The sequence below is a fragment of the Elephas maximus genome, chromosome 5 (genome assembly GCF_024166365.1).
Source record: "Elephas maximus indicus isolate mEleMax1 chromosome 5, mEleMax1 primary haplotype, whole genome shotgun sequence".
Taxonomy (NCBI): domain Eukaryota; kingdom Metazoa; phylum Chordata; class Mammalia; order Proboscidea; family Elephantidae; genus Elephas; species Elephas maximus.
In genome coordinates this window covers 92079194-92105225 of record NC_064823.1, presented here as the reverse complement: position 1 = coordinate 92105225, position 26032 = coordinate 92079194, and the positions used below count along the sequence as shown (strand labels likewise).

The 26032-nt window shown below is 36.6% G+C and overlaps 1 protein-coding gene across 1 annotated transcript in view; it reads right to left on the bottom strand.

The window, feature by feature from the left end:
• Positions 1 to 427: 427 nt before the first annotated feature.
• Positions 428 to 26032, bottom strand: part of CENPC (centromere protein C) — a 105133-nt gene continuing 79528 nt past the window's right edge. Inside the window, exons 12-20 of the mRNA XM_049885298.1 lie at positions 24457 to 24600; positions 22283 to 22365; positions 15134 to 15193; positions 11486 to 11590; positions 10415 to 10546; positions 9680 to 9775; positions 7700 to 7854; positions 3458 to 3548; positions 428 to 1204 (exon numbers count right to left, since the gene is read on the bottom strand). Coding sequence (XP_049741255.1) covers positions 1134 to 1204; positions 3458 to 3548; positions 7700 to 7854; positions 9680 to 9775; positions 10415 to 10546; positions 11486 to 11590; positions 15134 to 15193; positions 22283 to 22365; positions 24457 to 24600 — 937 coding nt within the window. The 3' untranslated portion in view covers positions 428 to 1133. The remainder of the gene's footprint in view (positions 1205 to 3457; positions 3549 to 7699; positions 7855 to 9679; positions 9776 to 10414; positions 10547 to 11485; positions 11591 to 15133; positions 15194 to 22282; positions 22366 to 24456; positions 24601 to 26032) is intronic.

The following is a 26032-nucleotide window of genomic DNA, read 5'->3' as shown; positions in this document are numbered from 1 at the left end:
TTATATCTTTTTTTAAAGTGGGTAGGGAAAAAAAGCGGTGCCTTTTTGTTTGGTATTTTACAATATTCTATTTTTACACTATGGGTTATGTTGGTCTTTTAACATAAATATCTACCTGCAAAATACATAATCTTGGTGGGCTTCTCCCCTGAAATGTTACTATCTGTGGTCTTGAGTGTTTATCTTTGCTCTTCCTCTCCAACCTACCCTCCTTCCCCCTTTCCTCCTCTTCTCTCCTCTCCTGTATTCCCCTTACACACACACACACACACACACAATCTTTCTCTCTCTATATATCTATATAGTGTATTTAACTGTTAAATACAGCCCTAAAAAAGGAGCAGGCCTAAGGATTATCCACCATGAAACAACTTCTTCAGAGGTCACTGTAATTACAACACTTATACAAAAGAAATAAAAATTAGACTGGCCTATATTTATTGAGGTATTTTTATCTTTAATATTAAAATGTTGGGGAGGGAGCAAGCACAGAAAGAAATGGTAAAAGGCACCACCTCTAGCATTAAAAAACATGCAAAAACATGATGAAAAAAAGTTTATATATAATAATTTAAATAGATGTGATTCCCGATGTACCATTTCCCTATTATTGTACCAGTTTCCTACTGTTGGATTATTTAATGATTTAAAAGTAATATTCAGAAAAGATTTTCTAAATAAATGGGCATATGAATCAGATCTCTTCTGAAAGAAAACTGTCTAATACTTGATTTCACTGTGGGAGCAGTGATTTTGGTATTCTTTGCATTTTATTACTACACCCCAACCCAGTGCTGTCACGTCGAACTAGAAGGTCGTAAATATGGCCATCACTACAGGCCACGGCTTGGGTCAGGAGCAACTTAGTCATCAAAGTAACAGCTTTGCTTTTTAACACTTTAAGGAGATCTTTTGCAGCAGATCTGCCCAATGCAATGTTATTTTTGTAATATTTATAGAAAAATCAGAAGCTACATATAGGAGGTTGAAAATGTTTATCTCATATAAGTAATCACTAAACAGAATAAATTTTTTATTTTAAAAACATCACAAGTGATTACAAACATAAATGTTCCATCTGTCCAAGCTGTTATATATACATATACACATGTGTTTAAGTTTTGCTTAATCTTTCATCTTTTTATCTGAGTAAAAAGAAGAACACTTTCCTCATTCTGGAGATTTCTGATGTTGTAATAATTACCTAGAAGTAAAGTGACAAGAAAATTACGTTATTTCCATAGGAATCAACATTGCCTTTTGATTAAGCATTTGGCTGTCATATGGCAGTTACACTATACAACACAAAATTAAAAAAAAAAAAAATTTTTTACCCAACTCAAAATAACTCTTATTTAACTCCATGAACTGAAAGATCCAAGAGTTAACCCACCACCTGTGATCCAGATCAGGCATGAAAGAACGTAAGCTTTTCATTATTCTGATAATGACTGCAGAAATGAGTTCAACAAGGGGGCAGGAAAAAAAATCTTTTTGAACCCAATCTTTATTAGGTTTCTGGAACTGCTGTAGATTCCTTCAAACCAAAACTTTCATATATGTTGTTGTTGAGTTGCCATCGAGTCATTTCTAACTCATGGTGATCCCATGTGTGCAGAGTAGAACTGTTCCATAGGGTTTTCAAGGCTATGACCTCTCAAAAGCATATAGCCAGGCCTGTCTTCTGTGGTGCCTCTGGGTAGGTGCAAATTGTCAACTTTTCAGCTAATAGTAGAGCACGTAACTGTTTGCACCACCCAGGGACTCCACCTTCATATATAAAAAACCAAACCAAATCTGTTGCCGCTGAGTCGATTCTGACTCATAGCAACTCTTTAGGACAGAGTAGAACTGCACCATATGGTTTCCAAGAAGCAACTGGTGAATTCGAACTGTCAACCTTTTGGTTAGCTGCTGTAGCTCTTAACCACTAGGCCACTAGGGTTTCCCCTTCATATATAGGTAGGTATAAAAGGTAAAATGTGAAAGTAAAAATAAAATCTCAAAGTTAAAAAAAAGGCAAATCCTACTCTTAAATAAATTTAGGCCATAAATAATCACAAAAATGGCATCACATAAGGCAGGTTTATTAGCACTGAGTACTATAGTGCACTTTCCAAGTATTAGAAATGGACACATATTAACTGAGTTAATAAATCTTGTTGTTGTTAAGTGCTCTCAAGTTTGTTCCAACTCATAGTGACCCTATGTACAACAGATCAAAGCATCGCCCAGTCCTGGGCCATCCTCACAATTGTTGATAGGTTTGAGCCCACTATACAGCCACTGTGTTAATTTATGTCACTGAGGGTCTTATTTTTTGCTGACCCTCTACTTTACCAAGCATGATGCCCTTCCCCAGGAACTGGTCCCTCCTCATAACATGTCCAAAGTACAAGACACAAAGTCTTGCCATCTTCGCTTCTAAGGAGCATTCTGGCTGTACTTTTTCCAAGACAGATTTGTTTGTTCTTTTGGCAGTCCATGGTATATTCAATATTTTGCACCAGCATCATAATTCAAAGGCATCAATTATTCTCTGGTCTTCCTCATTCATTGTCAAGCTCTCCCACGCATATGAGGCAATTGAAAATATCATGGCTTGGGTATCAAATGATGTTCCACTGCTTTTCCTAAGGTTTTCACTAGCCAATTATTTCAGAAGTATACTGCTAGCCCCTCTTCCTAGTCTGTCTTAGTCTGGATGCTCTGCTGAAACTTGTCCACCATGGGTGACCCTACTGGTATTTGAAATACCAGTGGCATTGCTTTCAGCATCACAGCACCAAGCAAGCCATCTTAGTATGACAAGCTGACAGATGAGTGGTGGTTATAAACCTAACACATTCAAAACAGTGCTGCCACACACTAAGTACTATACAGATAAGCACAGCTACTATTGTTTCTTCTTTGGTAGAATGCTAGCTCCACGAGGACAGATGTTTGTATCTGTTTTGTTCACTTATATATCCCAAGCTCTTAGAGAATGCCCGGCTATAAAAGACACTCAGTCATAATTGCTGAATGAATGGACGAATAAACCAAAATTCCTATTTCCAAAATCTTGTGCTTTTCAATAGCTGATGAAGCACACTATTCTGCATGTTTAAAATAATCCACTAAAAACTATTTTACTACATAACATGTGAGATAAGATAGGGAAACAATTTTCCTTCTACTCTAGTAGGATAAGACGTATCTTCTACTTTCAGAAATAGCAATAAACAACTCTTGTTCAATTTTCATGTATCAAAACACTAATATACCTACCTAATGATAAAAAAGGAAATACGTATCAAATTGCTTTGGCACCAGTCATATCACCTCATTTTGACCACTTTCTTTTCATGGTGCCCATATGCAACTATATAAATATATTATAACTATGCAAAATAAAGTACAACTATGTGAAATATATTATAACTATGTGAAATAAAGTACCTTCAATTATTCTTACCTGAAGGAACATAGAATGAATCCCCAGCAGTCATTAGATAAGGTGTTTCATGTAAGGTACATAAAAGGTCACCAGAGTCAACATAAAAAACCTGAAAAATTAAAAATAAAAATCTCATTTCAAATTAAACTACCACCACATCAACTACATTCCAAGGAATCTTAAAGTACGGTAGGCAAAAAATGACTCCCCAAAGATGACCACAACTCTAATCCCCAGAACCTGTATCTATGTTACATTATATGGCAAAAGGAACCCTGAAATGGTGAGATTATCCTGGATTATCCAGGTGGGCTAAATCTAATCATGAGTCCATAAAAGTAGACAACTTTTTCCCACTGGAAGTAAAGAAGCAAGGAGGCAGAGGGAGAAGTCAGAGAAACGTGAAGCATGAGAAGGACTCACGCTGTTGCTGGCATTGAAAGTGGACTGAAATGGGTCACGAACCAAGCAATGCAGGCGACTTCAAGAAGCTGAAAAAAAAACCCTGGCCAATACCCAGCAAGGAAATAAATACTTCAGTCCTACAACCACATGAAACTGAATACTGCCAACAACCTGAATGAGTTTAGAAGTGGATTCATTCCCAGGGACTCTAGAAAAGAATATGGCCCAGCTGACACCTTGATTTGGGCCTCGTGAGACTCTAACCTACAGACTATGAGATAATATAAAAGTGTATTGTTTTAAGCTACTACATTTATTGTAATTTCTTAGGGAAGCAAAAGAAAACTAGTCTGGGAAGAAATTTCTTTTGTTCTTTATTATTTATTGGCTTATGAAAATTCATATGTGCATGTGTATAAGAATTTTCTATGTTGTATATTTTGCTTAAATGTTTATTCTAAGTGTTTTTTAAATATGGCTACTCTTCAAAATAATGTATTTAAATTAATACAAAAAATGCTTAGTACAGTGCCTGGAACATGTAAGTGCTATATAATTGCTTTTTATCAGTGTGATTTATCCTATCACTAAAACATAAATATAACCATTTTCTTCCAGCAGCACTTTTCACTGGTTTCTACTTTTTACAATTATAGTCAATGCTACAAAAATCTCATATGTTCAGTTGCTCCTCCTCACTTTTAAGTTCTTTCTGTAGGACAAATTTCTAGAAATTGGATTCATAGGTCAAAGGGATGAATATTTTCCTAGTAATTTCTACTAACTCAGTAAGTATAAAGTGCAGTTTGTGAATATTAGCCAGGTAAAAGACTTTCATATATTTACTACTGACATTTCTTTTTGAAAACTAAAGACATTACAGTTTAATGGGCACTACTATCTTTACTATCTAGTGATGACACTTCCTAATGCTTACCTTTACTTTTGATTGCACTTTTGTTATTATACAAAGACTATCTAACTCTTTAGATATTTAAATATGTTGTTTTTAATCTTTTAAAAATACCTGGAGATGTACAATGTTTTAAGTCTAATGAAAATTTTATAAATCTAGTTATACTGATGTAGCATTAAAAAATTAATCTTTGACTCTTACGTGTACCGTTTTCTTTCCTTGCCTCAATTTTCCCTCTTCTGTTAATATAAACTCAAGTCTTATTGTTCTTTTTTTTTTCTCCTTTTTGAGCTTGCTTTAATATTTTTGTCAGTAAAAAGAATTGTTTTGAACATGATGCTTCAGTAACTCATGATTTCACAGTTTCCTGAAATGCCAAATACTGAAAAATGGTATTTTTAAAATGTTGGTATAACATTACATATTCTTAAAATTTGATGCTTTCCAAATTCTATAATTTTCAAATTCAGGATTCAGAAATATTATATATTACACTTAAAAAATAAAAAGTCTCTAATGGTATTCTTTTTTCCTAGACACATACCATGAAACACAGCCTACTCTATAAAACACTGAGAGCTAAGAAAATGGCAAGTAATTTGAGCTGGTTTTTCTAAACTGTTGGATAGTTTCTGTAGTTTCAAATGGAGGAAAGATAGCCTAAAGGTAGCAGAGCTTTAAAGGCATTTGTAAAAACTGACCACGCATATATTCAATTTTTAACAACTTGTTTTATAGAAATAAACAAATACAGCCTTCCTCCTTGACAACCTGCTTGTTCCTTTGTGCTCCCTTAACAGTTTACAAACAGCATTATTATAATACTTTTCATAGTGCGTTAAAGTTAGCTCTTATGTATCATCACCACTGTACTCCCAGACAGGACTTAGGAGTCCATCCCAGTAGTATGCCATCAATAAGTGTTTTCTGAACTAAATTCAAGATAAAATGTTATGAAGTATAGTAGTTGACAATGCTTGGGTTTTTAAATATTTAAGGTATACATCACTTACATCCACACTCCTCTCCTTTGCTAGTGACTTGAGATGTCCCAAACTTTAATAGCATGTTAAAGGTACCACAAAACTAAAATTATTCTGATCAGTCTTTTCATATCCTCTGTAACACAGCTTTACTCTATATATAAGAAACCGTATTGCTAAGAAGACTACAGTCCCAATTTGCCCAGGAAAATCTCAACTTATATCTGCTATCTAGGGTCACTACGAGTCAGAATCAACTCGACAGCAATGGGTTTGGTTTTGGTTTTTTATCCAACAGGTATAATAAGGAGTCCTGGTGATGCAATGGTTGAGTGCTTGGCTGCTAATTGAAAGGCTGGTGGTTGAACCCAGCAGCAGCTTCGCAGGAGAAAAGTCCCAGCAATCTGCTTCCATAAAGATTACAGCCTAGGATACCCTATGGGGCAGTTCTACTCTGTCATACAGGGTCATTATGAGTCAGAATCTACTTAAGGGCACACAACAACAATATCCAACATAGTAATAATATCACCCTCCCTTTCATCCTCAAAAGTACTCTGGTTTAGAAAATAAAGTTGCTGATATTCAACAATTTTTACCTACAAAAAGGACAATTTCATATAGTTCAGTTAAATTATTGCTATATTTACTTCTTTACTACTACCAGCACTACCACTACCATACAGTCCTGGGCAACTACTTAATTCAAGATTGATTTTCCCAAAGGAATAACAGAGGAAGAACAGTAGCTATGCAAAAGTAACCAGTAGGTGGCAATAGTATAAAGGTAGTTTATAATTCCCTCAGCCTTTGAAATTATGCAATTTCTGACAAATATTTTATATTCGGGGAATTTGCACTCTTTGAAACATGTGTTTATAAGTTGAGGCTTTAAGAACACTGAATGATTTCAAACTTGTGTAATATAAGAAGGCAAAAAAAATGTGACACACTGTCCTCACCTACGCAAAGTATTTGTTGTTGCCAGAGCACTGTCTTTATTGTTCTTCCATGTTTAAGAGTTACTGCATACTTTTATTTATACTGTTTTTAACCTCCACAAGCCTTCTTGAAATGGCTCTCTTCTTTGCTAAACCCACTGCCATCGAGTCAATTCCAGCTCATATCAACCTTATAGGACAAAGTAGAACTGCCCCAACAGGTTTCCAAGGCTGTGATTTTTGCAGAAGCAGACTGCCAAATCTTTCTCCAGTGGAGCAGCTGGTGGGTTCGAACTGCCCATAGCTAATTGCTACTAACATTTTTTGGTAGTGTTTATGATATAGCAGTACAGAGCATGAATTTGGAGCCTCATAAAGTGCCATTACTAATTCGGTGACCCTGGGCAAGTTACTTAACCTTTTTGAGTCAGTTTCCTCACCAGTAAATAATAGATACAAAAGACATAAATAAGACAATATGTGTGAAGTGCTTAACATGATACCTGACATTTAGAAAGTGCTTCAAGTAAATGATACTTGAGAAAGAGAGAGAGTACTTGTGAGAGTTAGAGAAAGACTCACCCTGAATCTCATTATAACTTCAGGCTGTAATACTGTTATATATAATAGTATATTGCTGAGTATTTGTTGAAGCAACTAACTCCTAGTCCTCAGTCTGACACTAACTAGTTGACTTCTAAAGAAGTCTTTTGAACTCTCTCTCTCTCTATTATATAACCTGAGAAATGAGGAATTAGATTTAATCTCTATAACCCCCTCTATCTCTAAAATTCTAATGATTTATTTGAAAACCTATATCCTAAGAGTCTTTTAAGTATATATCTTAAACTTCTGACTCTCAAGGCTATCGTGCTAGGCATAGAACAGGTGCTTTTAAATAATTACTGGTTGGTTGACTAAACAGACTCAACATTTTTAGTTCCTTATCAAGTTCAATAAATCAGTACTGTACCTACAGCAAAAAACAAATATATGGAGAACTGCAAATACTTACCAATGTATCTAAGCCAACATGCTGCTTTCCCTTTTCTTGACATGGTCCTAATATCAATTTTCCAGTAGAAAAAAAAGGTGTATCCAATGTTTTATATACTCTCAACTCCTCATGCTCAACAAAAAATTGATACGTATCTCGTGGCCTTACAAGATCTACAGAAAAAAACAGTAATATAAAACAATAGCAGTGATACTGCTCAATGATACCGTAATATATACACACATACAGTAAGAGTTATTTCTAAATATAAACCTGCCTTAGAGAAGCAGAAGTAATTAACGATTAAGATCATTGACTCTGGAGCTACAATGCTGGAGGGTTAAATCCTGCCTTTCTTACCAGCTCTATGACTTTAGGCAAGTTACTTAACCTCTCTTTTTCTGTGTCTCCATTATCTTTTCTGTAAAATGGGATAATAGTTTATCTATGTTAAAGAGTTGCTGTGAATACCAAATTAGTTACTATGTGTAAAATGTTTACAACATGGGCACAAAGTAGGCACTATGTTAAGTCTTAGCTATTAATAATAATGGCAGTATTATTATTACTATTATAGCTCAGAAGAAAAAGAAAATTAGGGGAAAGACAAGAATGAACTCTGTATCTTTAAAAAGTTTAACACAGCCCACAATGCAAACGTATCAGCACTATGCCAATAGATTCTTTTGAGCTAACCTGACAGATAAAATTTTTATTTGTCAGGTAAAGGCTATGAGAAACCACAGTTCCAACTGTTGCTCACAAATTACAATCTCACTTTGGAATTTCCTTTTTACTTACAAACCTTTCGAGATCTATAATTAATACATTCTTCTATCAGCAACAGCTTCTGATCCTGTTTCCCTGCATATATAGCAACGTTATTGATTGCACAGGCTATAGGATATAGAAAATACATAGAAGACTCAAGAAACAGACAAAAAGTGATAAACTCCTGTCAGCACCCACAACTTACCTAACCTTGTACCGTATAGCAATTTTTACTTATGACACTGAACTAAACTCTGTAATTCTACCTCTGCTGCCAAATAAACAATCTGAATATGGAAATAGCTTTGCTAATTTCATAGCCCAGATTTTAAGTGAGAATTCTCTTACCGCCTCTCTAGTTTGACCTATTTGTCCTCTGACATTTGTTACTTGGCACAATAGTACAGTCACAACAGGTGTTAAAATACTGAAATACTTTGTGCACGTAAATGTTACCTGACTGGTAAATAGCTGAATGCTTTCTACTAACCCCACCCTGTCACAGACCCTCAGTTGGGGGCTCCTGTGGCCTTCTCCACCTTTCAGTGACTAAATGATTAATGTCTATCTAATAAAGAAGGAGGCTTCTAGGACCTTGCACCAGTCTTAAGGTTTCACATCCCAGGTACCATTATTGGCATTCTAAAGCCTGAAAGGCTGTCTATGCCCTGCCCACAATCCCTGACTGCCCCTAAGGGTGGTGAGAGTATGTCCTAGGGTCACCAACTAACTTGCTACAATTCCCCATAAACAGCCCCTGTTCCCATGTATTCTCTTGGTCAAAGAAGTACTAGGCCATGTTGAGGGAGGCGATACTCCTGTAGGCAGTATCTGTAACCCAGAGGGCAAATACATGGTGGTATATGTCCCCTGGAGGTTGTCTGTCATCAGTGGTTCCCCAGAGTTGTCCCCATACAGGCTTCTTGCTGGAATTAGACCCTCTGTTGGACATTAGCTCTGAAAGAGCTGGTTAAAAAAAAAGAAAGCAAACAGGCTGGTCATAAGGCCAGCAGTTTATCCTCACTAAACAAAAACAAACCAAACTTCTTGCTGGCAAGTTGATCCCAACTCATAGCGACCCTACAGGACAGAGTAGAACTGCCCCAGGGTTACCAGGAAGCAGCTGGTGGATTCAAACTGCTGACCTTTTGGTTGGCAGCCAAGCATCACCAGGGTTATCCTTACTAGTTGTTAATAAATAATTTCCAATATCATCCCTGATCTTACCCATGAGAATACTCTCTCTTGTTTCTGGGTCCTTTACCCTTGTTGGCTGAAAAGGATCTCCTAGAGGTATATTCAGATTTGTCACTAATTTTTTCTCTGCAAAAGAAACACCATTGAAATATAAACTACTTACTTAAAATTCTCAATTATAAAAAAAAAAGTCCAGGATGAAATACAGCTATAGATAGGTATAAGTTATAAAAGAAAATTGCCAGAGGTATAACAATCTCTTCCTGTTTATAAATGACTTAGATAAACAAAAATTCTAATTTAAAAATCCACAATGATTTAATATAAAAGCAAACACCTTAAACTTCTTAATCACTATAAGCCAATTATGACAATTCTTAAACTCTTGCATCATTAAGAAGTTAAATGATATTTTGCATATTCTCTAAGAAAGCTGGAAGTATCTAATACACTTTAAGAAGAATACATTAAAATGTCTACCTTAACCCATTGTATAGGCATGGAAAAAAGGTAAGCCTCATTTGACTAGGCAAGTTACTCATGAAAAAATGTTTTACATTATGCTACTACTGATTTTTTAAATAAAATAAAATCAGGTTTACGCTCTAAATTTGGGAAAAAATAGACATTAAAAAGCAAATTTTACCTATAGCATTACGTCTGAAGTTTTTATAGGTAAGTTTCAAAATACACAAACAGCTTCTTCTCAAAGCGCTATGTTATTAAAAGAAAATCTAAAAGTTACTTTCAGGAATAAGTTCATACTTCTTTCATTGTTATCAAGACAGATCCTTTTCCTATTAGTTATTTTGTTGGCTGTTCCCGTTTTTCTATTTGCCTTCTTCCCTTCAGGTGACACTGTGTCTGGGGATAGTATTCCACCAATCAGAAATCCTCCTGAAATTTAACAAGTTAAAATAACACACCTCGTAAAGTGAAAAGCTTGAAACAAACCTCGTTAAATTAATATAGCACATTTCCTTCCAAAGTATCAAAGAACACACTACTATTGCTACAATCTAATAATGCAAATAACAAATACCAACCAATTTCATTTCTGTCTCTACTACTCTAAATCTAGAAGCACTGATAAAACATTTGGCTTGCTTGAATCAAGTCATCACAGGAGGTTTAAAAAATAAAAGAGGTGGGCCGGGGGGAATTGTTTATAGTAATCCACATGAGTCTCAATCTTTGATTAGATATAGTCATTACAGGAAACAGCTCTAAGATAACACTATTCTCTCCTGCCCACTGTCCACCATTTTTTCAATAAAAATCTATGAGGAAGTAGGATGAAAACAATAATGGGGAATAACTTTAACTTTACCAGTCATAATTTTCTCATGTTCTGATCTAATGTCTCATTGTATGCAATTAGAAACCCTGTTAATAACATAGAAATAACACTGTATGAGGTCACACCACTGCCTCAAATAGCTACCAACCAAACAAAACCAAAGCCAAACCTGTTGCCGTCCAGTCAATTCCGACTCATAGCGACCCTACAGGACGTAGAACTGCTCTATAGGATTTCCAGGGAGCACCTGGTGAATTCGAACTGCTGACCTTTTGGTTAGCAGCTGTAGCACTTAACCACTACGCCACCAAGGTTTCCAATAGCTACCAAAGGGGCGAAAATCAGCATCTCTATAGGAACCACAAATATCTGGATCTGAATCCTATTCTTGTCACATTTTGGAAAGGCAATGTAATTAAATGAGGTAATACATACAAATGTGTAGGACAGTGCCTGGCATATAGTAAACATAAACTGCATCAATTCTTATTATTATTTTATCATTGATAGACATTACAGCACAAATTCGATTTTACCTGACTGACTTGCTTGATAATCTATTCGCTCCCCTCGCCAGTATTCCAAAGGTTTCAATCGTGTTCTCTTGGTCCTGCGAACGTTTGGTGTATTGGAGGGCAATACTAGAAAAAGACGTTAGACAAAAATGTACACATCTAAATGTTTAGTTGGATGATACTTTGCAATTGGTATTACCTTTTAGAACATGTATATTTCTAGACAAATGACTAGAAAACAAAATTTTAAGATATATTTATGCTAATACTTAAAGAAATGCCATGAAAATACAGGCTACCAGATTACCAAACATTTAAAAACTTGTTAATACCCAGAGTTGGCAATTTTTAAGGTACCAAGGAGCTCTCATTTGTTAGTAGAAATTTACACTCTTTGAAGACAAATTAGCAATCCCCATTAATAATCATACCCTTTGACGCAGCAATTTCATTTCTAGGAACAGAGTTTGCAAAAATACACAAATGAATATAGCTTTACAGAGGTACAAGTATGTTCATGCTAGTACTGTTTATAACAGCAACAAACAACAAAGTAGAAACCATCTATATGCTCTGCATTAGGAAAACTAGCAAAGATGGAGGCATGTGGATGTATATGTGTATATACACACACCCACTCAATGTATTCAAACCATGCAAAGTCCTATAGATTGAGTTTGCTAGCTGTATTATCAAATTCGTATGTCCTTACCTATTTTTTGTCTGCTCCCATTCTAACTGTATTATTTAAATGAAAATCTCCTTGTTTACATTTTTGTTGCTAGGTTATTTGATGCAAAAAAGTTTGAGTTTTCTATCTTATTCATAAATTGTTCATTTTATCACTACATGTTCTTCTTTATCCTGTTCAGCTCTTTTAACCTCAAATTTCACTTTGCCTAAAATTAAAATTACACTACTATTTTGTCTTCGTTTTTATTTGTTGATCTATTTTTTATTATCTATTATGTTAAAAACTCGTTTTAAGGGTGTTTCTTTTTCTCATTCCTGACACTGAAAAATCAAACTCGTATTTCTCCACGATCATATCAAAAACTATATCTCTAACCAAGATATAGTATCCTGTCCTTTCTCCTTTTAGACCACTTTTACTACACCTCTTCTGCCCCTCATTTCTTCCCTACCACACCAAGTTTTAAGACAGTGATTTTAGGTATTACTATAAAAATTCTTACTTAGCAGTTATAAATCCCTAATCACGTCAGCAGTACGTAGTGAACACATCCTAAGGTGATATGCACCCTTTAGTTCAGGTAAGATCCCTGACTTTCTTCTAATCAACAGAACATGGCAAAAAGATGATGAGATGTCTGGTTACATTGTCATCTGCCATCGAGTCAATCACAGCTCATGGCAACTCCACGTGTGCAGAGTAGAACTGCTCCATGAAATTGTCAATGTTGTGAGCTTTCGGACACAGATTGCCAGTCCTGTCTCCAGAGGCACCTCTGGGTGGGTTCAAACTGCTAGTAGTCAAGGGCTTTCAGCTAGCAGTCAAGTGCTTAACCGTTTGCGTCACCGACGGACATTATGATTATATATATGATAATATACATATAAGATGCTGTCTAGCAAAAGCAGAGAGAGATTCTTCCTTGCATATTTTGAAGACACAAGCTGTCGTGTTATAAAAGGAAAGGGTCGTGTGGTAAGGAACCACAGCTAGAGTCTGAGAGGTACCCACAGCCAACAGCTAGCAAGAACACAGGAACCTCAGCCCTACAACCGCAAAGAAATAAATTCTGCCAAAATCCACACAAGCTTCAAAGAAGGCCCCAAGCCTTAGGTGAGACCCTGCAGACCAGGCTATCATTTCTACTGCAGCCTGTGAATCCCTAGAGAAGACCCAGCTAGGCCATGTCTGAACTTCCGACCCATGGAACCCATGAGAAATGAATGTGTGTTGTCTTAAGTTACTGAGTTTGTGGTAAATTTTACATAGCAATAGAAAATTAACTCACGTGATTATTTAAATTTAACAACGTATAATTTCAGGAATCATTCCCTCACCATTGTTTCCTCTCTTTGGACTCAGTTCTGATTTATATGATACTTGGTTAGAATACCTCATATAAGCATTTTCATTTAGCTTTGGATTATTTGCAAATATAATTCATGTATCAGAAAGAAAGATACCTTGGCTGGGTATATTTGGATTGTAAAACACTTCTAATAGGAGGCTAAAAACCAAAACCAAACCAAACCCAGTGCCATCGAGTCGATTCCAACTCACAGGAGGCTATAGCCATTATTTGATCGTTTTCCAGGTTACAGTGATAAGCAGTGCTGGTCATTTTTTCTCCTCTACATTCACTTTGTTTTTTCTGCCTGGAAGCTTCCCACTACCCTTGAAATTCTGGAACTCTATTCACTTACATCTGGAGATATATATAATCCTCACTGGCAGTTAGTAAACTCAAACTGCAGACTCAAGCCTATCTTTAACCCAGAGAAGTTTTATTCCACTACTTTTTAAACTGTTTTCTCGTCTCCATCTGTTTCTTTTTCTGGAAATTCAGAAATTATTTATATACTTTGTCTGCTGTCTCCATGTTATTTGTACTAAGGTTCTTCTTATCTTTTTTCCCCAGGGTTTTGATCTTTTTGTATTTTTGCTCTGTCTTGAGGAATTTCTTACATGTGAACACCAGTTAGCAATTCAGCTCTCAACAATGACTATCCTTTCTTTCAGTTCATCTACTGACTTTTTAAACTAGAAAACTCACAATTGTTAGTACAAGAAACGCTTTTATGTTGTAATTGAATCTCTGAAAGTACTCATAGTTCTTGTATTGTTAAAATTGTTATCTCCTACAAACGTTCTAGTTCACCAGAAGTTGCCTACTGTTCTTAGGCATAATATTTGATTTTCCTCTTTCTGGATGCTGGAGCCACTGTTCAGAGACATTCTTATTTCCTTTTGTCTACTTCTGGCTCTATTTATCATTCTACTCCAAGACAGGCATTCAGCATTGAGAGATACAGCAGTCTCTGTGTCCACATGAGCCAGCGATATACTAACTGGCAAGATGAGTTCTCATTTGAGTCAATGAGAAATAGTGCCACTGCTACTCAGTAACAAGTGTGTGAGCGCTTCTAGCTACAAGCGCGGGACAGAACATAGAAAGTAACTTCAGTACCCCACGTAAGTAGGAGATCCCACAATCCTGATTGGCAAATATTTCTCTGGAGACCATGAAGTTCCAATACTCCTATGAGTCTCTCCAGTGGTTTCCTAGCTCCCAACTATGCCCTCTAGCCCTTCCTAGCTACTGCTTTGTTTACGAATAAAAATTAGATAAAAGTTGGGAAGGGAAGCTGTTAGGAATGCCATCTCCTTAGTAGTTATATTTTCTTTGACAAAATTCTCCACCCTAGTGACTTAGCCCAGGTGGGATCATGCTCCCTAATATGGGACAACACATCGGAGGGTTGTGGTATTTACGGACAGACAACAGAGTAAATTAATGGCTTGTGATGACTTCCTATGGAATTCAGAATACATAATTTGTATTCTAGAAAGAGAATACATAATTTTATTTTATCTGCCAATTAATCCAAATAATATTTCCCCCATTTTATAAACAAAGTCTTAGTAATAGAATTTTCCTCAACAGAATATTCCAAAAGAGAAAAAAACAATCTTACCTAATTTGTGATGTATTTTGTTCTCTGATATCACTTTAGATCTTTTCACTCTTAAGTCATCTGCAAAAAGATAACATCATAGATAAATGGCTACTAATTTAATACTGAGTTAAAGTGTGTTAATTGGTCAATTTCAGTGTAAACATTTTAAAGAAAATTTGACCTGACAATACACCTTATTACCCCCTTTGCTTTTTAGTGCTAAGGAATGAGAACTAAGCAAAAACAGTATAACATTTTCCCAGACTTTGCTCTACAATAAATGTCTAAAGAGCATAACAGTCAAAACATAATTTAAATTAAAAAAAAAAAAAAAACGAGTTTTCTACTGCCCATGGACAAGTGAAACAAGCCACTGAGTGAATCAAAAATGCAGGGTATGATAATAAATGGCTAATAATATAATCTATGTTCTATCTGCTACTTGCTCCTTAAAGTTCTAAAACAGTACAACTGTTCTGAATTTAGCAGCGTGCCAATTAGGTCAGAGGTTCTCAACCTTAGTATGCTAAAGAGTCTCCAAAATAGCTGCCATCAATTCTTTCCCTTTTTGGTGCAAAAATGTTGTTTCTCATCAAGAGGCAAAATCTACCTTCCTTTTCTTTGAATCTGGTCTTAGTGACTTGCTTTATCAACAGAATACGGCATAAAAGACATTCTGGGACTTCAGATGCTAAGTCCTAAGAAGATTTGCAGCTTATACCTTGGAATCTCATTCTGGAGTGAGGCCAGCCATCATGTAGGAATGACTACCCCAGGGCTGCCATGCAGTGCGGAAGCTCAAGTTAACCACATGGAAAGGCTACATGGAGGAAAAGAGATGTTTGGCCAGACCCCAACTGTTCTAGTTAGCCTAGCTGGATGCGAAACGTAAGTCAAGAAGTCCCCTAAAATTGCTATTTTGGAAGAAACCTCAGTGATCATAAAATCTAATTTCTCTGTCTAGAATAGGCAAATCTACTGAGATGGAAAGTAGATTAGTGGTTGCCTAGGGTCAGGGGTTTGGAGAAAAATAAGAGGCAACTGTTAAAGGGTATGGAGTTTCTTCTGGGGATGATGAAAATGTTCTAAAATTGATAGTAGTGATGGTTGTACAACTGTATGAAAATACTAAAAATCATCGTACTGTATACTTTAAATGGGTGAATTGTACGGTATGTGAATTATACCTCAATAAAGATGTTACCCCCCCCCCAAAAAAAATAAATAATCCAATTTCTGATACAATCCCTACTAGAATAAGTAGAGGTCTGGTCTCCAGTGATCTGCTTTCGAAAGGTCACAGCCTTGAAAATCTTCTGGCACAGCTCTACTCTACACTCACGGGGTTACCATGAGTCAGAATCAACTCGACAGCAACGAAAACAATCGCTGCTTGAAAATTTTTCCATGGCACTGAGCCCTGGAGGCAGCTGGTGGATTCAGAAAAGGAACTAAAAAAAGTGAACAATCTAAGAATAATGGGACCCAGGTTTCTCACTACTGGAGAAGGGGTTTATAAAAATGAAAAACAGGAAGTCTGAAGTGTCAGGGTGGAACTGGAGGTTATCCATGTGAACTTGTAGTTTCTTACCGTAGATATAAAGCAAGATATAGAGACTTGTACATGTATAGTACATATATACGTGTATTTATGTGTGTATCTATTTCCTAGCTCTGTCCACTGAGATGGCCAAAAAGCAATGATATCCAGTAACAATGAGCATACCAAGTACCTACATCTAGGTATGTAAATGTCATCTTCCACTAAAAGAGACTAGGCTTCTAAAAGAAGTAACTGAGTCCAGGGTTGGAGCAGGGGAATTATAAGACAAACCAAGAGTATCCTAAGCCAAAAAATATAAAAATGTTCAAAGAATGATGGAAACATGACAGAAGGACACAGGGATCAGCTTGAAAGGGCACCTAATAAGCATACAGGTAGAAGAAAACAGATTATTTACAAAGGGAAAAAGAATTAAGGCTGGCTTGAATTTTCATTCATAAGTATTAGCCAACAGGAAGCACAACTTAAGTATCAGGATAGATGATTTATTAAAGATTACAACCCACTGGATGAACTAGGAAACCAGTAGTCCATACTGATTATAAATAAATGAATAATGAATAAATAAATTGGGAGGGGGGTAAAGAATGCTATATTTCTTACAGTAGAATGCCAACTACTGAAAGAAGAAGGAACTAGAGAAGTAGAAACTTCCATTTGGAAACTATCATTAGTGGCTGAGGATTCAGGCAGGAGTTTTCAACGGATACTAGGGTTGGTCAATGGAGGTTTGATAAGAAACAGGTTATTGAAATAGTATCAGAATATTACCCCCACAAAATACTTATAAATTAGGAAGGAGAAAAGTAATGTCTTTACAGAGAAGCCTGGCAGACAACAACTGACCAGGTGATCAAAGCTAACATCGCTAATAGTAGATGTGTCAACACCATGTGTTTCCTAACGTGATGTACAAAGAACACAGCATCATTTCTGTAATATTTCTGCCAAATATGCACGGTCTATGTCCAGTCATGAAGAAACATCAGAAAGACCAAGGTTTAAGGTCATTGTAAAGACTGAAAACCCTGTAATCTTTTTAAAATGTCATGGTCATGAAAGTTAAGAAAATCTAAGGAACTGTTCCATGTTGAAGGGCACTCAAAAGACATGATGGCTAAATACAAATTCTTGATCCTGGATTAGATCCTAGCCTGGAAGGAAAAAAGAAACTCTGATGGGACTGCTGCAAAAATTTAATGGAGTCTGTGGAATGAATGTTATACCAATACTGATTTCTTGATTTGGATGGTTGAAGGGCTGGTTATGTTGTCTTGCTGAAATACATATTGGGATATTTAAGAGTAATGATGCATCGTGTCTGCAACTTGCTCTCAAATGGTTCAGAAAAAGACAAATGTGTGTAATATATATGTAGGGAAAAAGGGAGGGAAGCAGGGAGATGGAGCAAATGTGGTAAAATGTTGACAAATTCTACAATCTAGATGAAGAGATACAGGATTTCACTATAAATGTAAAATTACTTCAAAATAATGTATTGCTGCTTTTTTTATTTTTAAATAATCAACACAGAGACAACTCCTGAATTTTAAAGATTAAGGAGTGCAAATAAGCACACAGGTAGAAGAAAGCTGACTATTTACAAAGGGAAAAATATTTAAGGCTGGCTTCAAAGTTCTATTCATAAGCATTTGCCATAGAATAGAGCAAAAACAATAATTAAAAGGAAAAGAAATTATGACTCAAAATTATTTTTCCTAGTCAACTGGTTGTTCATGAGTTTAAAAACAAAAAACAACTGAGTCCTTGCTAGCACATGTGAGACAGTCTACCAACTTAACAAAGAAGTTACAAGCTTCTGTGTTATAACACTAAATATAAATATGTCAAATACATTAAAATACTGATAGAGAAGTCAAAAATAAAAATTTTCTAAGTCACTTTGCTTTAGTTATCTAAGAAAGGTTAAGTAAAAGGATGAACATAGATAATAACACAAATCAAAAGATACCAAGGGTCACAACATTAATATTAGACAAAAAAGATTATAAGGCAAAAGCATTAAACTGGACCAAGATGAATTTGACCAAAGCCAAACACACCTCAAATGAAGGCTTACATGCCCAATAACAGCAGTGAAACACACACAGCAGAGACTTCAGGAAATACGAGGAGGAACGGACAGTCTCAGAAGGAACGCTTCACTTCAACTCTGGCAGTCCTTAACATATCTCACAAATCAGAAGTTCGGGATGTAAGGGTCAGAATAACATCCAACTTATTTCCGAATCTAAGATCCTGTTCTTTTTCCCCCAAATCAGCTCCTTCTCTAGTAGTCTCCAACTCAGGAAATGAGAACTCCATTCTTTCAGGTGCTTAGGCCAAAAATTTAATGCTCTGGCAAAAAAAACCCTTAGTTTTCCTCAATACCTACCTCTCTTTCTTTTACACCCCACATACCATCGACCAGGAAATCCTGTTAACTCTATCCTCAAAACTACCCAAAATTTTTAAAATAAAACAAAAAAATCCAAAATTTTACTCATGTTCTCCACCTTCCACTGCTACCACCCTAGTCCAAGTCACCACTTCTCACCAGGATTATTCCAGTGTCTCACCAGCTGACCTCCCTGCTTTCAAACTCAAATCTGCCCCTCACCCTCATCCGTCAGTCTACTGCTAACACAGCAGCCGAGGTTATTCTATTCATTAGTTTGAATCGTGTCTGCTCAAAACTCTCCAACGGCTTCCCATGTCTCTTAGTAAAAGCCAAAGTCCTTATAACGGCTTTTAACACCCTACGTGATTTTCATTCTGTTACCTCTGTGACATCGCCTCCTACCACTCTCTCCTCCTTTTCCTCTATTCTAGCCTGCTGGTCTCCTTGGTGTTCCTCGATCAGGACAGGTCTTTTATCACATCAGAATCTCTGTCCTTGATCTTCCCTCTGCCTGGACACTCTTTTTTTCAGAGAGCTGCATGGTTTGTCTTTCCGCCACTTTCATTATCTTTGCTTAAATGATCACTTCCTCATTGAGGCTTTCTCTGGCTGTCTACCTAAAAAGGTAACCCTGATTGTTGTTGCTACTGCTAGCTGCCGTCAAGTCAGCTCCCTACTCATGGTGACCTCATGCAATGGAACAAAATGCTGCCTGGTCCTGCGCCATCCTATAATTGGTTGCAGGAACCCCCGTTAACCACCCTAAGACCTCTGTTTTATTTTTCTACTCTCAACATCCAACAAATAACAGATGCTGCTCTCTTTCTGTATTGTCTGCCATTCTGTCCCTCCAGAAAGTAAATTCCAGGAAAGGCAGGAATTTTATCAGTTTTATTCACTGTCATATCTCCACTCCCTAGAAGAATACATAGTATTTCATAATATTCCTTAAATATTTAAAGCATTTGCAAAACGTAAATACACACTTATATTTTCAACACAATGATGATAAATAGCTATATATTTTTAAACCCATATTCGTACACATAAAAATAATACTCTTTTTTTCAAAAAACCAGGGAAGAATTATAAAAACTAAGCATATACTACAACACAGAGAAAATCTTAATAAATTACAAGAATAAATAGTATAGGCCAAGTTGTCCAGCAATAGTGAACTGAAACTATAAATTATTAACAAAGGGACAAAATACAACTTCTTAGAAAAACAACCAATAATTGTGCAATTAACATACATCGGGAATTAGGGTAAGCATGGAACATGTATTCATCTTTCTACCAACTTATGGGATTGGAACTGTAACCACCTTACAGATAAGGAAGCTGAGGCTAAGAACATTAAAATTTCCTTCTCAAGTTAACATAACTAGTAAGTGGCAGAGCTGGAAGCAATCCTAGGCCTCTGACTCTGGAGACCAATGTCTTGGCTAAGGCATTCTCTTTTTTTTTTTAATGTCTTTTTATTTTTCTGAGTAAAAATTTTTTATTGTGATTTAGGTGAAAGTTTACAGAGCAAACTAGTTTCTCATTAAACAGTTAATACACGAGTTGTTTTCTAACACTGGTTGCCAACCCCACGATGTGTCAATACTCTCCCCTTATCCATCCCAGGTTCCCTGTTTGCATTCGTCCAGTTTTCCTGTCCTGTCCTGCCTCTTTGCTTTTGGGCTCGTGTGCCCATTAGTCTCGTACACATGACTGAACTATGAAGTACGTCCCTCATGTGTAGTATTCTTGGCCCTATAGATCTGTCTGATCTTTAGCTGAAGGGTAAACCTCAGGAGCGACTTCAGCGCTAAGTTAAAAGGGTGTCTGGGGGCCACATTCTTGGGGTTTCTCCAGTCTCTGTTGGACCAGCAAGCCTGGTCTTTTCTCTGTTTTTTTTTTTTTTTTTGTGTGTGTGTGTGAATTTGAATTTTCACATTTTTCTCCTGCTCTGCCTGGGACACTCTATTGTGATCCCTGCCAGAGCAGTCAGTGGTGGTAACTGAGCACCATCTAGTTCTGGGTAAGACACTCTCTTAAGTAACTCCTGGATCAAAGAAAAATCATCACTATCATTTAGAGTATGCTATAGTAAGAATGGAAACCTTGGTGGCGTAGTGGTTAAGTGCTACAGCTGCTAACCAAAAGGTCGGCAGTTCAAATCCAGCAGGTGCTCCTTCGAAACCCTATGGGACAGTTCTACTCTGTCCTGTAGGGTCGCTATGAGTCAGAACCAACTCGACGGCAATGGGTCTGGCCTGGTCTGACAGTAAGAACACTACATAGCAAGACCTATAAAATGAAGTAAAAACTATAAAACGAAGTAAAAACTATACTCAGGAAAATTCACTTTTTCTTTACCAAATAAAACATAAGAAAATATAGCAAACATTCAACTTAAAAAATTAAATAAAGCTTAAGGGAAAAAAATAATTTACATGAAATATCAAGAAAACTTTATAAGAAATTTCAATATGCATGAAAAAAATCTATAAAGATATCTATTAAGAGGCATTTTAAAAATGCCTTTATTATAGAAACTTTTTTATAGAAAGTTTCAAACATGTTCAAAATAGAGACAATAGTATAATGAATCCAATATACCTGGCTTCAGTAATCATCAACATATCGCCAATTTTGTTTCATTTATACCCTTATCTGGTTAACATTTTAAAATACATGAGTAGATACCATGAGTGCCAGTATTTCATTATACCCTCCTTAAAAGATGGCACCATCACTTCTCTCCCCCCCCCCCCCGCCCATAAGCTGTGTGCTCTACCCCACTCTCTCCTGCACATTCACCTAGGCACCAAAACTAAAAAAACCAAACTCGGTGCCGTCAAGTTGATTCTGCCTCACAGCGACCCCATGTGTTACAGAGTAGAATTGCTCCATAGGGTTTTCTTGACTAATCTTTACGGCAGCAGATCGCCAGATCTTTCTTTTGCGGAGCCACTGGGTGAGTTCGAACTGTTAACCTTTATTTAGTAACCAATCACAAACCACTTGCACCACCCAGGGACCTTCCTATTCATAGGGTCTTACAAATCTCTACCTACATGGTAAAGTTCTTAGGAGTAGGTACTCAATACACATTTGCTAGCAGTGAAAATTTAATTAAAACATAGCATACCTTACCCCACACACATAATATGATAAAAATGCAGACAGCAGAAAATAAACAATAACTTACCTGAACTTTTCTGAGCTTCCTTTCTACCTGTATCAGAATTATTCTTTCCAGACATCACGTATTTCCGGAGATTAGAAGGTCCACTTAAGAAAAAATAAATAAACCTCAAAATGTGTGCTTTTATAATACGTATATATAATTCTTTATCAAATTTAATTTTTTCTTTATATATAATTATCTATCTTAATGGACATTTTTCTCCTAAAACTGCAAAAAGTTTCTTATAAAACCAATAATGATGTTATACATAACAAATGTTAACGCTTGTTGCAGAAAACAAAGACTCTACAGTTGACTACAAAACATGAAAAATACTGAATTTTATAACATTTTTAAACTAACTGGTGGATCAGGGCTACGAATTTAGTCAACTCAAATAATAACTTAGGGGATTCTGGGAAGATGACAGTGTAGAGACCATCTTTTGGACCCTCCTCCAGAAACACAATAAGAAAATGCTATTCGGCCTTTAGGGACTCTGGATCATGGAGCAGATGGCAGTATCGGGTAATTGCAGATGGGCAAGAATCAACAAGTCAACGATGAGCCACACAAGGTATAGCAATAGCTTCTTCCAACATCCTTGCCCCTCCCCCAACTAGCTGGTGTGAACTGGGGAAGTAACCCCGGCAAAGCAGCCTGTTTCCCTGGCCACCACACAACCTGTCTGTGCAAAGGAACAAGACCCCAAGTTTCTGCTCTAAAATCGACAAGGCAGGCCTCCCAGAATGTCCATTTGGAGAATGACAACCCCTCTGCCACCCGGAAACTGCTGGCTGCCAGATGGCCTCGAACTGATACAGAAGGCCCCCTGTGGTGAAATTTGCTTCTATGGAGCAGTTCTACTCTGCATACATGAGGTCTAAAAACAAAATGAGAATATAGAGATCAGAGTTTAGGAGTGGTTGCCGGGGCTGAGGGGAAGGGAAATTGGGCAGTCACTCTTTAGGTAGCACTGAGTTTTTGTTGATGGGGATGGAAAATTTGGTGATGGTTGCACAACATGATTGATGTAACTGATCTCACTGAACTGCACATATGAAAAATGCTAAAATGGCAAATGTGTCATACGTTTCATTTTATAATAAAAAATACAAAAACATACCAAATTAAAATTAAAACAAAATTGTTTCTTAATTTTTAAAAACTGCAACCCAAAACAGAATTTAAAATGTAGTCCAGAAATTGCTAGAGGTGATTCAGTTTATTCTACTTTTATACACTTTTTCTCCTACTATGAACCTGAAAGGCCTAGTTACAACCCTCTCCCCCAACAGTAATCTTTGCCATTCTTTAAGTCTGAGAATTTCCTGTAACTTACCATAAACTCTTTTTTAAAAAGGATTTATGACTTCAGATATTATACCCGTACCATACCTGTTGCCATTGAGTCAATTCCAACTCATAGCAACTCTACAGGACACAGTGAACTTCTCCACAGAGTTTCCAAATAGTGGCTGGTGGATTTGAACTGCCAATCCTTTGGTTAGAAGCTGAGCTCTTAACCAGGCCATCAGGGCTCCATCTCAAATTATAGAAGTTTATTTTGTTTGTTCACGAAATTGGCACTCACCAAATGAGTGTATTTGTTTAAAAATATATCCACAAATTCTTTAATGTTTCTCCCTTCAAGAGCTAAAGCCTAATTCCCCTCCCCTTGAATGTGGTCTCGACTTAGTGACTTGTTTCTAATGAATAAAGTGGAAGTGAGGATATACAACTTCAGAGACTAGGTCATTTAAAAAACACTGTGGCTTCTGTCATAGTCATAGTCTCTCTTGGATCATTTGCTCTGTGGGAAGTAAGGTGCCATATTGAGCAGTTAGAACTGCATATCAGCAGTTCTTGGTAAATAACTGAGGTATCCTGACTATAACCAGCAAGGAACTGAGCCTCTAACCAGTCATGTGAGTGACTAACAAGAGGATCCTCCGGTTAAGCCTTCAGAGGACCCTAAGCCAGATGAACATCTTGACTGCAACCTCATGAAGGTCCGAAAGCCAGAAATAGGCAGTTAAGCCTCTCAAAAATTCCTACATCACAAAAACTGTTAAACAAAAAAACAGCTGCAAGCCACTAACAATATTAAAACTAAGTTGTGGAGTAATTTATTATGCAGCAATAGGTAACTAATTTAGTAAGTAAAATCTGTTATCCTTAGAACAAATACATACCTTCCTTCCAAAATTGAAGTCCCCAGCTTTTCAGAATCTGTTCCCTTCTCCCACGCGTATCCACTGGTCAGAGACTTTTGATCAGTATTTTGTTGAGTTGAAATACTATCTGAACTACATTGATCCTGTAAACCTCCTGTAGTTCTATGAAAATAAAAATTTTTTCATTGTTTATACCCCCACATAAGACATTTCTTCCAGAAACAATATAGAGTTGGGAGACAATATATCCACCATCTGTCAGTTTGTCATACTGTGGTGGCTTATGTGTTGCTACAATACAGGAAGCTATGCCACCTGGTACCTCATATACCAGTGGGGTCACCCATGGTAGGCAGGTTTCATTGGAGCTTCCACACGAAGAAAGACTAGGAAAATGCCCTAGCAATCTGCTTCCCAAGAGTTAGGCAATGAAAACTTTATGGATAACAACAGAACACTGTCCAATATGGTGTTGGAAGATGAAGCCCTCGGATTTGAAGGCACTCAAAATACAACTAGGGAAGAGCTGCCTTCTCATAGCAGACTCAATCCTAATGACGTGGATACAATAAAGCCTTCTGAACCTTCTTTGGCTGATGTAGCACAAACCAAAATGAGAAGCAATAGCTACAAATATCCATTAATAATTGAAACATGGAATGCATGACGTATGAATCAAGGAAAACTGGAAGTTTGCAAAATGAAAAGAGATGCTTGAAGATCAGTACCCTAGGCATCAGTGAGGTGAAATGGACTGGTATTGACCATTTTGAATCCGACAATCACAGGGTCTACTATACTGGGAATGATAAATTGAAAAGGAACAGAGTCGCATTCATCCTCGAAAAGAACACTTGAAGATCTATCCTGAAGTACAATGCTGTGGTGATAGGTAAATAATATCCATATGCACTCAAGGAAGACCAATTAATTATTAGTCAAATTTATACACCAACCACAAATGCCAAAGAGGAAGGAATTAAAGATTTTTACGAACTGTCACAGTCTGAAATTGATAAAATGGGCAATCAAGATGCATGGATAATTATTGGTGATTGGAATGTGAATGTTAGAAACCAAAAAGATGGATCAGTAGTTGGAAAATACTGCCTTGGTGATATAAATGCTGCCGGAGATCACATTATAGAATTCTGCAAGACCGATGAATTATTCATTGGAAATACTTTCTTTCAACAACACAAACGACAACCATACATGCAGACCTTGCCAGACAGCTTAAACAGGAATCAAATCAACTACATCTGTGGAAAGAGATGATGGAGACGCTCAGTATCACCAGCCAAGACAAAGTCAGAGGTCAACTGTGGAAAAGACCATCAATTGCTCATTTGCAAGTTCAACTAAAAGCTGATGAAAATCAAACCAAGTCCACAAGAGCCAAAGTATGACCATGAAAACACCTCGAAAAAATCTAGAAACTATCTCAAGAACAGATTTGGTACTCTGAATACTAAGAACCCAGGGCAAGAGAGTTATAGGATGAAATCAAGGACATTACACATTAAGAAAGCAAAATGTCATAAAAAAGACAGGAAAGTAAGAAATGACAGAAGAGACTCTGTAGTGCAGAGTA